This window comes from Apium graveolens, chromosome 5, assembly GCF_009905375.1.
Source record: "Apium graveolens cultivar Ventura chromosome 5, ASM990537v1, whole genome shotgun sequence".
In the NCBI taxonomy this organism is placed as follows: Eukaryota; Viridiplantae; Streptophyta; class Magnoliopsida; order Apiales; family Apiaceae; genus Apium; species Apium graveolens.
In genome coordinates, this window is record NC_133651.1 from 316,050,520 (window position 1) to 316,068,911 (window position 18,392).

The window sequence follows — 18,392 nt, forward strand, 5'->3', positions numbered from 1 at the left end:
TAAATATAGCTTTTATGTGCTGCTTGGATGGATTCTCTGGAAGACTCAAGGAAGATGGAGAATGTTATTACTAACCTATTTGATGCAGGTACTCTATTAAAGAACTCCTTCCTGTAGCATATCTACAGGAAATGCGGTGTCCGTGGTCAGAGACCTCCAGGGGTATGCCTGGACTGAAGGCCTCCTCCTGTAGTCAATGGGTGTCCTCATTGGGGATGTGGGGTGAAAGCTGGTGTGTGTTTTGGGAGCTCTGTCTCTGTAGTCAACGGGTGTCCTCGTTGGGAGACTTTGGAGTATCCTGCACTTTGCACCCAAAAGCTTGGGATCACTTGTCCTGTAATCTGATAGGGGCTCCTTATCGGGGGACAAGGATGCGTCCAACATTTGGGGTGAACCACGGCTATACCTGCGTCCACGGATTAGAGAAATAGCTGGTAGCGGATGGTTATCCTTGGCCAAGGAGATGCCTCATCCGTGAAGTCTCGAAGCCGTGGACGAGCCTTGGGCCTTTGTGGTTGGGCCTCATCGGCGGACATTCCTAAAGCTAGTAGAAGACGGTTTCCGGTGGGCTTCCCATTGGGCCTCGGGATAAGAAATCTAAGCCCATTAGGTTTCTTGTTCCCCAAGAACTACGTGGGCATAATAGGGGTACGTAGGCACATTGTAAGGAGTCAGAAGCGAGAGCGCAAAGGAGCCACCACTAACCCTAAGCAATCTCAGCCCCCAATAATCAACACCACCAAACACTGTTCATCTTTTCCGACGAATACTGTTCATCGGATCCACCGACTACTGTTCACGTTTCCGACAAAGAACCGCCATAACAGATCTTGTTTCCGGCTACGAACCTCAAACTTTGTTGATACCAAATTCCTCCGTCAACAGCTGCTCATAGAAAAAGCAAGTCCCCATTTTCAACTTTTGGGGGAAGTAGATACTGATTACATCATCAAACCTTACCAAAATCATTATTATTTTTAATTTTTTACATCAAAACATATACATATCAAAAAAATTACCAAACATTAATCTGATTTTTACAACACCACTTTTTTCAGCATCATTTTTTCTAACAGCACATCAATTTTTAACAGCAATCCCAAACACGGCCTTAGCATCATTTTTTCTAACAGCACATCAATTTTTAACAGCAATCCCAAACACGGCCTTACTTCTCTGTATGTGACTGTTTCATGTTTCATCCAGCTCACTACAAGAAACTTCAAGTACCAGGCACATAAAACCCAACATCAGCAAAATCCACCATGATTTCTCAATAATTTTATTTAGATTTTTGGGTTCAGAAATGATTGAACAATTTGCTGCATATCCTACATAACATTTCAAATATCTACTTTTTCAATTAATAACAAAAATATATAGGCAATTTTATGTCAAGGCAAATTTCAAAAATTACGAAAAAATGGCAAACAAATTATGTCCCATCTCCAATCTCTATGTCCAAAGAGAAGGATCATGGGATCATGGGGCTGACAACGACGATCTACGAAATGGCTACCAGGTACCGGAGGCTCCAAACAACTTCAAGGTGTCCAAAGTAAATGTAGCCAGCAGAACCACACATATATATTATACATACATTCCAAACTGTCCTATGGCTATGATATTATCACAAAAATAAATTCAATGATTTAAGTTTTACATCAACATATCCGATACCTAACTCCAATCCCCAACTATGTCGACACCCATATAAACATATCCAAGCCAAAACATACAAATCCAAATATATAAAAAATTAAATATAAATTAAAAAAAATCCCCTTTACTCTTTCCTTTCATTTGTGATTTTACTATTGTTTGGCTAAAATGTATTAAACGGCAAAAGAAACCAGACAACCAAAAAAGATCACCAACCAGAATTCCAACGTTTTTTCAAGTTATCATCTCTGGGATACAATTGCATCGCAAGTGATATAAGGCATGACCTTTTTCAAGCTGACCATGAAAACATTAATCATTTCCCACATCCATTAACGACCAGTCTTTGCACGTTTCATACCACTTGTATTGAAAGGAGATACACTGCCACTCGGACCCGGACTATCTTCCCTAAAATTCGAGTTCAGCAAAGCCAGCTCACGCAATTGTTGTCTTTTAATAAAATCCTGCGACTCGTCCTGCATTTAGGCAAGTTGACAGGCCAGAAGAGAAAAGATACAAGTTTAATTAATTATCTTATAGATAAGATACTACAATTTGCATCAATATCCTATTTGAGATCATTAAGAAGGACTGGGCTCAGATTAGTACCACAGGCTTAAGCAATTCTTCAATTATCTCTTGAGCTTGTCTCAATCTCAAATCAACGACGTTGCCAGGTAAGTCAGCCTCAATCAAAATGTGGAGCTGTTCATTTAGGTGCTCATACCCGGGTCGTCCTCTTAGCTTCTCTTCCTTCAATATGAAATCGTAAAAAATTAAGGCACACAAACTCAACAGGACAAACAAGGAAACATCCAATATTATCTTTAGAAAAGCCCAGCTAAATTCACAAAGCAAAAGAGCACCACACCTACATGTTTGCAATTTGAAAAGTGGGAAAAAGAAAATACCACATTGATTATCTATGAATTAGACTGAAATAGTTTGACAAAGAGTAGCACATGACTGAGGAGAGAGCATAGCTAAAGGTAACATTTGTCAAATAATTTTTGAACATAACAAGGTGTGACGTGAAGAGATACCCTATAAACCCCTTCACCCACTTAGTAGAATAGAAAGACAATGAAAACTGAGAGACTTTTTTTTCACCTTGTCTGGGTCCTTGATTGAACCTTTTCCTCTGATATACACACGGCATCCTGTAGTACCTTCAACTCGTTTCAGCGAATTTCCTCTAGGACCCAAAAGTCGCCCAACAAAATTGAACTATAACACAAAAGAAATTAGCCATTGCATATTTGTTAGTAAGACATGACATGATCAAACAATTGTCTTTTTATAATATAGTGGCAGCGTGTTTGAAGCTCACATTTGGATAAGTATCTACTGGAATATCCAAGCGCAGAATCCTCTTCACAGTGTATGAACTAGGACTTGCTGGTGCTCCTTGCCAGTCCATTGTCATCCCAGGAGGGCCACTTAATCTCTGATGAACGATGGAAAATATTAGTTTCTTTTGGAGGACGATCTGAAATATTCCAAGTAGAAACTGGAATGACGACTGACGGGTAATGCAAGTGACAAGAATTTTAAATGACTATAAATAAATAATGGCAATTTCTTGTCAAAAATGTTGTGACTATTCATAGTAACAAAAGGCGATATTAAAAGTAGGTCTGTCTACATATTATAAAAATCTAAAATCATAGAAAATAACAATTATAATTTGTTCATATAGATATAGATAGACATCATCAAATTTTGGGGCCCAAAAGAGGAGGCCTGTGACAATTGTTGCACGCCTGCACTTGAACTTGCTATTAGCTAGCTTATGAAAATTGTGACACAATTAAGTACACTGGAGAAAGAAAACGGATCACAATATAATAGACAGCTTGAAGAACATGATAGCTCAATACATGACATATGACATGACACTGTCCCTTTTCTTTCCAACATTTCACCACAAAATAAAGCAGTGCTAGAGCCTAGAGAATAGCTTGACTATCTGCAACTATAATATCCATCTACTAGAAGCTTCCTCACTATCCTTTGACTTGTTAAATTTTTCCTTAATGTCATTCCCTCAAAATTCTGTATGTTTGTATCACTAATGCAACTGAACTGCCCTCTAAGATCTTCTACCATTCTATGTAGTATCTCTAAACTTAGAATGTAACACCAATAGTCATTTAGTTAAATATACAAAACATGGCATGGAATATGTTAAAAAGATCACTAGACAATACGGAGTTATGGCATATTGAAAAGTTTTAGTTACCACTGCCTTTCCTCGTAAGATTTATTGGACCAAGGATCAGCATCATCTACATCATGATCAGAGTTATTCTCAATGATGTCAAGGAAAGGCAGCGGTAATCAACAAAATTAGCACTCATCAGCCAGATTAGAAGATGGAGATGGTAAAGTACCTTCTTTATTTTTAGCACGAATTCATTTGAAATATCACATACTTGTAACATAAATGCTAGTGTAAGAAGTCACAGCAATGCAACAATTTTGCTTAACTATTACATATGGATTGTGTGTACATGACCTAATTAATTATTAGGTATAGTTCAACATAACTACCAATATCTTTGTCAAAGATGGAACTTGTTGGTATCATAGCAGTTTGTACGAATCAAGAAGTCTATAATCAAACATTTCATAACATATTAACTTCTCAAAAACTAATTACCTCTTGAGGAAGGCCATTCCAGCCACCCATTCCTGTCCGGGGCACATTTGGCAAGAGATTCGAGGATGCCATAGGACTGGGACTTCTATGGCGCAGTCTTTCAAGATCATTAAAACCTTGGTTGGGAAGCATTCCAGAAATTCGAAAAATTTCTGAAAATTAGATAAACTTTCTATTAATAGTTACGTAGGCCAAATATCAGACAAAAAAAATCTCTCTCTTCAATGTCAAGTAATTAAAACAAAATGACGGGCATAATATAGAAGTACCCAATAATCTAGATATAATGACGAGGACAAAGTTATAAGCAACAAGCATAATCCAAGAGTATCAAAAATTTGCACAAGAAAAATATAATCTACGTCGACCATTATAATTAAATTAAGGGAGAATGTTTTAGAAGTTGACACTTGAATTTAGCAGGAGAGAGTGTAGCACAAAGTTAATTACTAATAACTGTTAAGTGAATCAGAAGACCATAAAGATAAACATCAAAAAATAATTATTTCTTCTATGCTATTAATTGAGCTCTGAATGCAAAAAGCTTCTAAATATATTAAACAATAGCAGTAGAAGTAGTAGTGTTTGCGAGGAGCAAAGGTATTTGGAATTAGATATTTTCTAGAAACTGAGGTCTCCAAAATTTGAGATGACAGGCTTTGGAATAAGATATTTTCTAGAAACTGAGGTCTCCAAAATTTCCGTTAGTATCTTCTTGTAACAAGGGAGTAAACTCTTGATCTTTAAGACTGACAGTCGAAGAGGTATGTTGGGTAGTAAACTTCTTGTTCTCCCATAAAAGCAAAATATAAACTTTGTAGAGATGTAGGTGAGATACTCAACGGCTAAGAGGCAAGGTTACGGGTGCGAGGATACAGGTGAGGAGATATGGGGAAACATGGATTCAACATATATAAAAAATGGGGATTTGGATTCGGGGAATACGGAATGTGTACTAGTTTATTAAATATATATTCGATGTTAAGAGTGATAGAATCTACTAACAAAACAAAGAAATTTAAGCGAATTAAATCAAAAGCATAATATAATATTTAACAAAAAAGGCATAATACACCCATCTAATAAACATGAATTCAAGTCAACTTATATTTTTTGTAGAAGTGAAGATAATTTTAGAGCTTTTTAATTAAATATGAAGGTACAGGTGAATATGCATCAAAAAATAATCTAAATCACCAAAAGGCTCTTGGACTCTTGGTCTAGAGGTTTCACCTTCACTTAAGTTACAAGAGGTTGAGGGTTCAAACCTGATGAGTGTGTTTTCAATATTTAAATAATAGGAATAATAATCTAAATCTTACAATACAGCAACTATTTAGTGGAGGAAAGAAATCAATGCAATTACAACCAATCGTCCATAAGCTGAAGACAGAGGTATTCTACAAATTCACTTCTTGTGAAAACAATTATTGAGCAGAACAATACAACACAACAAATCAATGCAATATAATAATCTAAATTTGAATGAACAAACATTTCTTGTGATATGCTGAACCATGTTGAGAAAAAGACAAAGTTTCCAAATAAAATGTCAATTTAGTTAAAGGCAGATGTTGCACTTGTTTCTGGTATCAAATTTCCACTTTCATGTTTTCAAGGCTGCTTTAAAATGGGAACTGTAATTCGGCAGCTAGTAATTGAATAAGCATAACTTAAGTTTGTATCCAGTATGCAAATCAGCAAAAATCGGCATTTAGTAACTGAATAAACATGACTTAAGTTCGTATCTAGTATGAAATCAGCGAAATTCGGCAGCTAGTAACTGAATAAACATGACTTAAGTTCGTATCTAGTATGAAATCAGCGAAATCGGCAGTTAGTAATTGAATAAACACAACTTAGGTTTGTATACAATTTGAAAATCAGTGAAAACTTGTAAGCAGATTCCACTAAAACACTTAAATTTACTAATGAATTTTCATAAAACATCAATAAGCGATGCATGCTCACAAGACAATAAGCTATTCACTTTGCATAAACATTCTTGTAAACAACTTTTATCAAATCTTTGCATTCACAATGAAAAGAGGACGAGGGCACATTGACTTCAAATGGTATCAAAATAAAAAACACAAAAGAGGGTCGGGAACTCGGGATTGTTTCCACTTTCCACAATGTCCCCTACAAACCATTTAAGCATACAAACTCTACCAATTCCGACTAGTACAAACAACAACTCCCCAAACAAAAAATCACAACTTTCACAATCTTGATACTTTGCATTAACAAACACATCCACACATACACAAAAACCAAACCAAAGATTCAATTACAGACAGTCAATTCAATTATCACATACCACAACAACCTCTCGAAAATGCAGCTTAAAACACCTAAAACTGGATCTATCTACACAAACAAAAAGATCTATAACTCAAAAACAAAAGGGAAGACCAAAAAAGAACCCTCAAACCTTGATTCAAGAGCTTAGTACAGATAGGCAAGACTTGCATAAAAGGTTGAAGCTTTTGATGCTCATTCAACAGCTCTGTCAAATACTGACCACTACAAAACAAAAAGAAAAAAACCCACAAACAGTTAGCTCATAAAACTCAATAAAATCAAGAAAATTAAAAAAACCAAGATCAAAAATCAAGAAAAAACCTAGTATCAACATCTGGGTTAGTTCGAATCTGAGGAGAAGCAGCTCTGGCAGGTGAGAAGTTGTGATTGTAAAGCCCTGACATGGTGTTTTGCCGACAAAGACTAATCGGCTGCTAGGGAAATGATTGTGTTGTATGTATTTTGTGAGTAAGATATATAGGGTTTTATTACTAGTACAAGCGCGAGAGAGAGAGAGAGAGAGAGAGAGATTGAGAGAGAATATGTAGTAAAAATACTAAAGACTGTCAAATGTTAAAAAGGTAACTTTTGTAAAAAGGGGGAGGAGTCAAGACAAATCTATCGGGGACTTTGTGTTCTGTCAGCCAACTTAGCTGTCTGCGCCGTTCACATTGCAAATTGCAATGCATTTCATGCCTTATGATTGTGGGCCCCTTTGGTTAAAATAATTTTTACTGTATTTTTGTTACTTATAATTAAAAATTTGGTTCTTTGTGTCATGATTTTTTTTTATCGTAGGTAATCCGCAGCCGCTAACATTCGGGTGCGCACTGGGTAAACCCTACGGACTCACGCAATAGCCTGCAAACCACGTGAGCCAAGGTAAACCGCGTTTAAGCGACAGGCTCTCCCTTGCGGGCTTGTGTCATGATTTTATTAATATTATATAATTTATAATGAAGAAAAATTAACAAAAATATTAGTATAGTACCAAAACAGCAAAACTTAGCTTTAAATTGATAGTAATGGTTAATTTTATGAACTTAATTTATAAAATTTATGATTTAGAATAGGAACAAATATTGTTAAGATTGACGGTACACGACAATTATATAAAATGGCAATATATAATTATGATATATGATAAGCGTGATTTCAAATATTGTTAGGGGTGATCGTCCACGACAAATCTATAATATGGCAATATATAATCAGGTTACGTGATAAGCGTGAACCCTACTTCTTATTAACCCTTACTTTTAACGTCTCACATTAAATTATCATAACGTATGACATAAATCGGGACCCTACTTTTTAACGAATATTATTAACCGGCCTCGTTGGTTATGTTAAAATAATTTATTTTTTAAGATATTGTGTTACCTATAATTTAAATTTTATTTTTAATAAATTTGTAAATCATATATAATTTATAATGTTTGAAAAATTAACAAAATGGTAATGAAGTATCGAAAATTAGTTCCGAAGGTAATAATTAATATATTTTTTCTAGTATGTGCTCATGGGCATACAGTTTACACTAAATTTTATACACACTTTTGATGAGTTATCTTACTTTTATTGGTGGAAATTTTTGTATATACAAGGAGTCCGTCATTATTAATAAGGCAAAAACTATTTTAAAAAAATGACACATGAGAGTTTGTTGTGTGCACATGGACATTTGGGATGAGCCCGGGCTAATTTGGGGTCGGGAGTGGTATCCCCGTCCTCATCCCCCAAATTCAATACTGATTCCCGAACGCGTCCCAAATCCCGAACGGGATTTTTTTCCTCCCCGATCCTCGACCTGAACGAGAAACAAAAATCCCCGTGAGAATTCGGGTAATTTACTTTTAAATTAAAAAATATTAATGTAATTTTATATATTTTTTAAAATAAAAATTAATCAACAAATTCATAATTTATAAATATATTGATATTTATCTCATATTTTTAGCATCAAATAATATTAAATTAATTTATAATACAAATAAATTTTAAATTTTAAATTATAAAAATATATAATATTCTAATTAAAAAATAATCAATAAATTAGATTATTTTTAATTCTAATAATATCATAAATGTTACTCCCTCTTTCCCACCAGATTCTTTACATACTTTTGCCTCATTCTTAGTACTCATTTTAAGGCTACTATAAAATATAGTTATATAATTTATTTTTAGAATTTTCTTTTTCTACATAAAAGTTTAAACAATATATTTTTATTTAAAATATATATATATATATATATAATTATTTAGGAAATCATGTTCTGCGGGAGCCTTAAACTTATATATAAATAATAAAATATGTATAAATATTTTATTATTTATATATATAATTGATTTAGTAATCAATTATTACTTTATTTTTGTTACTTATAATTAAAAATTTGTTTCTTTGTCTAAATGATTTTATTAATATTATAAAATTTATAATGAATAAATATTAACAAAATATTAATAAAGTACCAAAACTTAGATTTAAATTGATAGTAATGGTTAATTTTTATGAACTTTAAGTATTTTTAAGGGTGACAGTCCACGACAAATATCTAAAATGGCAATTATGATATATAATAAACGTGATTTCAAATATTGTTAGGGGTGATAGTTCACAACAAATCTATAATTTCTCATTAAACCTTAATTTTATTGTCTCCAATTAAATAATCACAACGTATGTCATGATATTGGGACCCTACTTTTACGTGAAAATAATTAACTGGCCTCGTTGGTTATGTTAAAATAAGTAAACTTTTTACACTATTTTGTTTACCTATAATTTAAATTTTATTTTTCATTAAATTTATATATAATATATAACTTATAATGCCTAAAAATTAATAAAATGTCAATGAAGTATCGAAAAATAGTTTTGATGGTAATAATTAATATGATTTTTCTAGTATGTGCTCGTGAGCTAAACACTAAATTTTATGCATTTTTGATGAGTTATCTTATTTTTATTGGTGAGAATTTTTTCCCATGCAGAGGATCCATCATTAATAATGAGGGGAAGATCATTTAAAAAATGACATCGGAGCTTATTGTGTGCCCATTGACACATTATAGAAAAACAGTACTTAAAATTTTGAATTTACATTAAAAAAATTCATAACGTGAACTTGAAACAAATATTTTTAAGAATGACGGTCCACTACAAATTTATTATATGGAAATAAAAAAAATCGTGATACATGATAAGCGTGATATCTACATTCACGATAAACCTTACTTTTACATATATCATATTAACTAATCATAATTAACAGAAATTATCTTACAATTAACAAAAAATATCTTACAATTAACAGAAATGTACAACGAGGGGATACAAGGTATTAATTCAAACCTAAGAAGGATGTCGGTATTTTTAGTAGAAAATTTTATTACATCTCTTGAAACGTGAAAATTTTAGTTGGTGGAAGAGCACTACTAATTGCACCAACATCTTATGAAATTTTGGGATTTTTACTGTACAAAATATTGTATTTGAGCTAACATGCTTGGGTTAATTTCAAATTTTAAATTAAAATAAGGACTTGACTCGATTTTTGAAAACTTAGTATTTGACTCGTTGTCACGTTATTTTTTAATATATGGGGTCCTACTTAGGACCACGCGAAGACTTTTCAACCAGACTAAACCAATAATTCGACGAGATTATTTTTTTCTGGATTTATGACTTAGTTTAGGTTTGATAAATAAAAAAAATATTTTGTTATTCCACTTGATAGTTATATTTAAACTAACTATTAAGATCAAACCAAATAGTTTCAATATATATATATATTATGAATTGTATATATCATTTTAATTAGAGAATACATAAATTAAACATTCTATTTGTTTGTGTTGTACTTTATATATAAATATATATAGGCATTCATTCAAATATAAATAACTCTTAAAATATTTTTAATTTTTTAATTTCAATATTCATGGCCATGCTTGGGCCGGCCCTGAATTTTAGGATGTCGTATGCCATTTATAAAAAAATTATCACCCCAATTTTTTTTGGTAAAAATGAATTAGAAAAATATTAAACTCTCGTTATAGGAAATAAAAAAAATTAATTTATATACCTAACAAAACAAATGATAACTCACAACTTTAAAAAAATTCTCGAATTTTTGCTAGCAAAATCTTTATCAAGCCTTTATGATTAGAATTTGTTAGCATTTTCTTTTCGATACACCACATAAAAAACCCATTTAACCATTCTTATAACATATTATAATAGAGATACGATTTAACCCAATTCAAATTTAAAAGCTCGGATTTTTCATTTTCAAATTATAATCTAGTGTTGTATTTTCTTAAAAAAAATCCTCTAAACGATGGGTACCCCATACGATGGCTTGTATTGCTTATCCTTAGGACCGATCTTACATGATATGTGTTGGGTTTCGAGCACATAAACGCAACGGAAACAGTAATTAAGAACGTAAAAAATCAGAATTTTCGAAACCCACCGCAGGATCCATGCGAAAAAATATATATTTAATTCGTAGATCAGATGTTTATCATAAGAAGTTGGTTGACTAATGGAGATCCAAAGCTTGTTTAATCACCAGCATCCCGCTCTCGCGATCTACGCTCTATCGGTATCCACAGAATGGTTAAACTCAAGGATTGGATGTGTACTAGCACAAACTCGTTTCTTCTTGCTCTCTCCATCTTCTCTCTTGGTGGTTAGGATTTGAGTAAAAGTCTTACACGCAAAATCAGTCACCCAAGAGATATTATATAGAGAGTAGAAAAACGAATTATAACTCTTAACTAATTAGGAGTTATTATTAATTCAAAATTTCTATTTGTATTATAATTAAGTCTCACTTAATTATTTAACAAATTAATTTCATAATTAAGATTAGTAAATTTGGATATCACTATTTATCTAATTGATTAAGTCAAACTTAATTAATATTATAAATAATTCAAATTACTTTAATTTAATTTAAATCCAATTTAAATTAAATAATCCTTCAAACATTCTTAGTGTGTGTCCCTATAGGTATTATTACGTTGGCAACGAATTTTAAATCTAATTTAAAATCGTAAACAATAAGCGGCATCTAGTAATACATCATTGTTACCCAAGTAATAATAATTGAATCGGTGATCGATTAAACCTTTTGTGAATAATGTACAATGCAATATAATCCTTTTAACCAAATATTATAGATTAAACTAGAGGCATGTAATGTGTCATCCTCATCATAGTTTAATCCAAGTTTCCTTGATCAATGAGTAGACTATCATATCAAATCAACATTTGAGCATGGCCACGCATTTCGTAGTCTAGCTCACACAAGAGGCCAATAATATCACTCCTAAAATAGGAGGGTTGAATCCCATCCAGATCATTCATATTTCTCATACAATTCATAATATACCCAATGTCCACTTTTATCATTACCCGATCAAGGATAACTTTTAATGGAATCAATGTATATTAATTCTCATATAAAAATATAATGACTCCAGGTCTAAGGACCATTACATCATTATCACTGTGAGAATTACTTATGACACAACAGACATGTAGAATCCCACATCGGGTCTGTCCAACACCATGTACATATATATATACCTGTGTCTTTGACTTTAGTACCACTATACCTATGATCAATGAGATGTGATCATCAGTCAACAAACTCAACAAACACACTAGTCTTAATACATTATTATTGTCCCTTAATAATAATACTCGACTGGGGACCTTTAGGAATATTGATATTATTCTCATAATCTCATTTATAAGACACGTACTTAGAGATATAGAATTGCATATCATATTCCAAGGACATTTATTAATCTAACATTTATTTCGCAGTAAATTAAGAAATAAATTATAAAGGAAATAATCGATAGAACATAAACATTAATAATCCTAATGTCTTAAACTAAAACATCATAGTGTTGTCTCTAGGGCACAAACACTAACAATATCCCACTTGCACTAGAGCCAATCACCCATGTATCTAATACTCATGGAACTAGTATGACCATCATGCTTCTGCTGCGACAAAGCCTTAGTCAGTGGGTCTGCTACACTATCATTACTAGACACTTTAAATTTATATCTCCTTGATCATTAATCTCATTAATAAGGTGATATCGCTTAAGAACATACCTAAACAGTCTCCTTGGCTGTTTCGAAAATATCAATATATTCGGCTTCAATTATAGAATCATCAATGTTCTTGCTGTGAATTATTCCAGCTAACATCACTTATATTTAGACAAAACACAAACCAGGCATAAACACGTAATCATCCTTGTATGTCCAAAAATTAGGTTCAGAAACTAGTATCAGTGTAACCCTTTACAACCAGTTCCCTATCTTTCCCATACACCAAAAATAAATCTTTAGTCCTCTTTAAGTACTTAAGAATATTCTTGAAAACTATCAAGTGACCATCACCTGGATTAGATTGGTATCTGATCGTCATGCTCAAAGCATACAAAATATTAGGATAAATACATATCATTGTACATATTAAAGATCCAAATGCTATGCATATCACCTTTAGAACATGTGGTCCAACCGGATATGATTCTCCCATTAATGCAAAAGTATGGTGCCTTATTGTTGTCAAATCTTTCTGACGAGTCTATCCTTCAAACATCTTTTGAAGGTGCTCAATCATATAATAAGCATCATCATGCTTTTGTTGCTTCTAAAACTCAACACTCATAATTACAAACATGAGACATGAAACATCAGTTGCATAATTAATCTGCTTCTGGTAAGCATTTTGTTCTGCACATGTTTTATTCTCAGCTAGAAGAAATAAGGGAGGGGTTTGAGTGACATCCTTGAACCCGAGGACAATCCTCAGTTCCCATGTCAAATGAGGAAATTATTTCATGTCAGCTTGTCCTTCTCAAGGACTGTTACATAGAGAAGTTATTTGTGTTATTTGTCCTTTGATATCTACAACATTAAAGTGCATAAAATGACTTAGTCTACAGATGATCATTAAATTATGTTCAAGTGATTATTCATTATATATTCACAATATATATCTCCCACTATTTTTATCAAATCAATAGTCGTAACTATTAATTCGGAAAAAAATATCTTCTATATCCTTTCTAGTGAGCCAAGATCCATATTTCACCATGCGTTAGGTCAACATTGGTTTTTCTCCTAAAACATAATTATTTAGGTAGACAACATTTCTCAATTATATCAACTATATAACTCTTGGATAGCTTGGTGGAACAACATTTGTTCATATTTATCTAATATATCTCGCCAAACTCGATGCCTCTAAGTTCACAATCCTATTGTGATAACTTAGGTAAGTCTAACCCAATAGTCAAAAAGTATCAATATACTTCAACACATCCCCCACGATAGATAGGAGTACTTCACTTTGGCAAACCCACTCTTAGTCGATCTAGGGGTTAACGCATTTGACTCATTGGAAGATATCTGATCAACTTAATATTAACTTTAGGGTTTTGTTAATTTTAAAAGATCATGATCCCATCATAAAGAGATTCCCAATTTTTCTTGAATAAAGTACTTCAAATCAATATTCGTCAATGGTTTGATTTCCAGGTAGTGAGGGAGTCACAACGGTCTCGCTTAAAACCCACAACCTTACAAATTCAATGAACTCGCTTTTGACAAAATCGCCCCATGTCAGAAATAAAAAAAAATTGTATTTTATCATGTGTTTCATAAACACGAGAATCTCATAATCGTTTATCCATTTTAAAATCTTGAATCGTTACAGATTTCATCTTGTTTAGAAAGCATGACATGGGTGTCGTATCTAATACATATATCCTTAATCTAATTAAGCATGCATCTTTATAAACTACTCTACACATACATTCATCATATACGCATATATATATAAAGTGCAATAAATAAACGTGGTTGGTTATGGCTTCATCATATGTGATCTTTATCAAGCTAATGACAAAGATTTAGGTCAATCTAAGGTGGAAAATAAATACAAGCTAACTATTACATGTCTCCTTTCTTGTATTGCTTCCTTGAATAGCCTCCGTGTGGGATTACCCTTGATCTTCAAATCTTCATGTCTTCATGTACATTACAATAATGAAATATGAAAACTAATCTAATGAACTTACAAGAAGAACTCGAGTTACATTCGAGATTTGATAATTACAAGATTAAACGACATGCAAGCCGTATTTGAAAAACCAAAATCATTAACCTAAGGTCATAAGCCATAACCATCCACCATGCTCAATTAACACAAAATAACATGTTAAAACACATAATCTGATCGTAACATATCATACCCATCATGATCTAATCATAAAAACCAAATATAAAAAAAAATCAGAAAATTCGAAATTAAATCTGATAACATTAAATCGCAGATTACAGGGCCTAAACGATATCAAACGCCTTACAGAGCAGTCGATGATAGCTTTAGCTATCAGTTACGTTAAGACGCTCGATTCCATATAAAATAGTGTATTCGTTCTCCAAAATCGGACACCAGACACATATTTCAGCAAATCCGCTGCATCCGATTCATAATCGTATCAAATACGATTCTTATAATAAGAATAATTACAAAATATGTATATATCAGTATATATATACAGATTATATAATCATCATATAATTGTACAACTCTCATGAATATTATATATTCAAAACATATATATATACACATATATAAACATAATAACATGTAAAACATACAAAATCGCATACATAACAGTCATGGAATATTGTATACATGTTATCATCATAAAACCAGTAAACACATAAACGAATTAAAAACTTTTCGCAAATATCTCTGATGCCATTGTTGGGTTTCGAGCACATAAACGCAACGAAAACTGTAATTAAAAACGTAAAAAATCAGAATTTTCGAAACTCACCGCATGATACATGCGAAAAATAGATATTTAATTCGTAGATCATATTGTTTACCATAAGAAGCTTTACAAATTGGTTGACTAATGGAGATCCAAAGCTTGTTCAATCACCACGCATCCCGCTCTCGCGATCTACGCTTTATCGGTATCCACGCGAATGCTTGAACTCAAGGATTGGATGTGTACTAGCACAAACTCGTTTCTTCTTGCTCTCTCCATCTTCTCTCTTGGTGGCTAGGGTTTGAGTAAAAGTCTTGCACGCAAAATCAGCCACCCAAGAGATATTATATAGAGAGTAGAAAAATGAATTATAACTCTTAACTAATTAGGAGTTATTATTAATTCAAAATTCCTATTTGTATTATAATTAAGTCTCACTTAATTATTTAACAAATAAATTTCATAATTAATATTAGTAAATTTGAATATCATTATTTATCTAATTAATTAAGTCAAACTTAATTAATATTATAAATAATTCAAATTACTTTAATTTATTTTAAATCCAATTTAAATTAAATAATCCTTCAAGCATTCTTAGTGTGTGACCCTATAGGTTATTATTACGTTGACAACGAATTTTAAATCTAATTTTAAATCGTAAACAATGAGCGGCATCTAGTAATACATCATTGCTATCCAAGTAATAATAATTGAATTGATGATCGATTAAACCTTTTGTGAATAATGTACAATATAATATAATCCGTTTAACCAAATATTATAGATCAAACTAGAGGCAAGTTCCCTTCCCTTTTTTAAAATGCCTGATTGGTCTGCTCAGCAAGCGTACAAAATGGGTTGGGTTAGGGGAACATCCGAGCGATTGCCTTCGCGGATGCAAGCGCGCTCACAAGGCGCACAATAAGAATAAGACCAATAGAGACTTCATAAGGGACCATTTGAGCGTGACCACACATTTCGTAGTCTAGCTCACACAAGAGGCCAATAACATCACTCCTAAAATAAGAGGGTTAAATCCCATCTAGATCATTCATATTTCTCATATGATTCATAATATACCCATAGTCCACTTTTATCATTACCCGGTCAAGGATAACTTTTAATGGAATCAATGTATATTAATTCTCGTATAGAAATATAATGACTTCAGGTCTAAGGACCATTATATCATTATCACTGTAAAAATTACTTATGACACAACAGACATGTAGAATCTCACATCGGGTCTGTTCAGCACCATGTACATATACATCTGCCTGTGTCTTTGACTTTAGTATTACTATACCTATGATTAATGAGATGTGATCATCAGTCAACAAACACACTAGTCTTAATGCATTATTATTATCCTTTAATAATAATACTCGACTGGGGATCTTTAGGAATATTGATACTATTCTCATAATCTAATTTCTAAGTCACGTACTTAGAAATATAGAATTGCATATCATATTCCAAAGACAATTATTAATCTAACATTTATATCGCAATAAATTAAGAATTAATAAATTATAATGGGAATAACCAATATAACATAAACATTAATAATCCTAATGTCTTAAACTAAAACATCATAGTGTTGTCTCCAGGGCACAAACACTAACAATATGATATGTGGACCCCTATATGACATTGCGGTGTGTTGTGTGGTGGTTGTTCCTTGGTGACGTGGTTAGTCTCTGCCAATATGAGATAGAGTGCTAATATGGTAGGTTGAGAGGTATATGAGTTTTGTGTGAAATAGCAAAAGGGTTTAAATTGAAACAATTGGAAAGTAAGTATGTAAATAATTATGGTACATAATGATGGTCCAAGTGTCACTATTTAAGATAGAAATGTCCTCAATATCACTTCCTGAAAATAAGCCCCAAATGTTATTTCAAAACATAATCCCGTCTGTCGTTTATAAATTTAACTCAAAACACAACATTACTTTTCATTTTCATTATTTTTTGCTTTTTTTAATGCTAAAACGCAACCTCGTCTTTGGTTTTCAAGGTTAATGCAAAATGGATTAGTGTTTTGTATGTTTTTTTCTTTTTTCTTTTTTACCCAAAATGCTACATATAACTATTGTTTTTGAGTTTAAAATGTTATTCTAAGGGGTATTTTTGTTCGTATTTTATTCATATATAAATATTTAAAAATTTCAAATTAAGAATCGGTGAACCCTAAAACACTAATAACGACTAATAATTAGAGTTCGGTTTTCAGAGTTTAGGGTTCGAAACCCTATATTAAATTAAGGACTAGACTTTAGGTTTTAGGGTGTGTGTCCTAACCCTAAATCGTTATGTTATTTTTTAAAATATTTCTATAACCCAAATGAGAGATTGTTAAATGCTAAAATATTTAAAATTATTGAATTAGGGTCATGCTTGAATTTAAAAAAATTATTTTAAAATTTTAATATTTGTGAAACAAAAATAATGTATAAAAATATAAAATATTAGTTAAAAATGAATGAAACATATTTTTAAGTTGCGTTTTATTGTTAAAAATGTAATATCAAGTTTTGTTCGGGTCTTAAAAAGTGATTTAAAGTTATGTAATAAATTAAAATAAATAGAAAAAAAACTTGTTGAAAACGTGATACGAAGTGTCATTTTCTTATTTAACCAAAATGTGATTTCAAATTATGTTTTGGTGTGATATTGGTGTGATTTCGGAGATTTTTAGGATGTGTTCGTGCAGTAAATGAAAGTGGTTAATTTCGGTGGGTTAATGGTTCTTTTTGCCATCGAGATCGGGGTGTGATTGTTGGACTTTTGAAGAGGATGCGTGACAATGAAGCACAATATTTCGGTGAAATTCGAAGAATTGAACTTGACCAAGAAGAATCTGTAAAGAAATGGAAGAAAAAAGCTAAGAAATTAAAGAGTACATGTTTGATTTTGTGTATCCA

At 32.1% G+C, this 18,392-nt stretch overlaps 2 protein-coding genes across 3 annotated transcripts in view; both read right to left on the bottom strand.

The window, feature by feature from the left end:
• The window catches only part of LOC141659540 (protein RETICULATA-RELATED 3, chloroplastic-like), a 91,082-nt gene that overhangs the window by 18,207 nt on the left and 54,483 nt on the right, over positions 1-18,392 (bottom strand). The window lies entirely within an intron of this gene.
• LOC141659533 (KH domain-containing protein At3g08620-like) lies at positions 1,566-7,171 on the bottom strand. 2 transcript variants are annotated; one of them, XM_074466449.1, is made up of 7 exons: positions 6,953-7,171; positions 6,762-6,853; positions 4,328-4,479; positions 2,996-3,154; positions 2,776-2,892; positions 2,275-2,418; positions 1,566-2,141 (listed from the first exon to the last, which is right to left on the bottom strand). In XM_074466449.1, the coding sequence occupies exons 1-7, from the start codon at positions 7,033-7,035 to the stop codon at positions 1,995-1,997; spliced, it is 894 nt and encodes a 297-aa protein (XP_074322550.1). In that variant the 5' UTR covers positions 7,036-7,171; the 3' UTR covers positions 1,566-1,994. The 2 variants fall into 2 exon arrangements, with proteins under 2 accessions (XP_074322550.1, XP_074322551.1); XM_074466450.1 differs by having other exon boundaries at positions 2,996-3,112; positions 6,953-7,165.

Bases quoted from the DNA above. Each gene is read 5' to 3' on its own strand.
- LOC141659533 (XM_074466449.1), bottom strand. From the start codon at position 7,035: ATGTCAGGGCTTTACAATCACAACTTCTCACCTGCCAGAGCTGCTTCT. The intron at 6,854-6,952 runs GTTTTTTCTTGA...TTTGTTTTGTAG, and splicing joins AACCCAGATGTTGATACTAG to TGGTCAGTATTTGACAGAGC. The intron at 4,480-6,761 runs GTTTGAGGGTTC...TCTAATTTTCAG, and splicing joins TACTAAGCTCTTGAATCAAG to AAATTTTTCGAATTTCTGGA.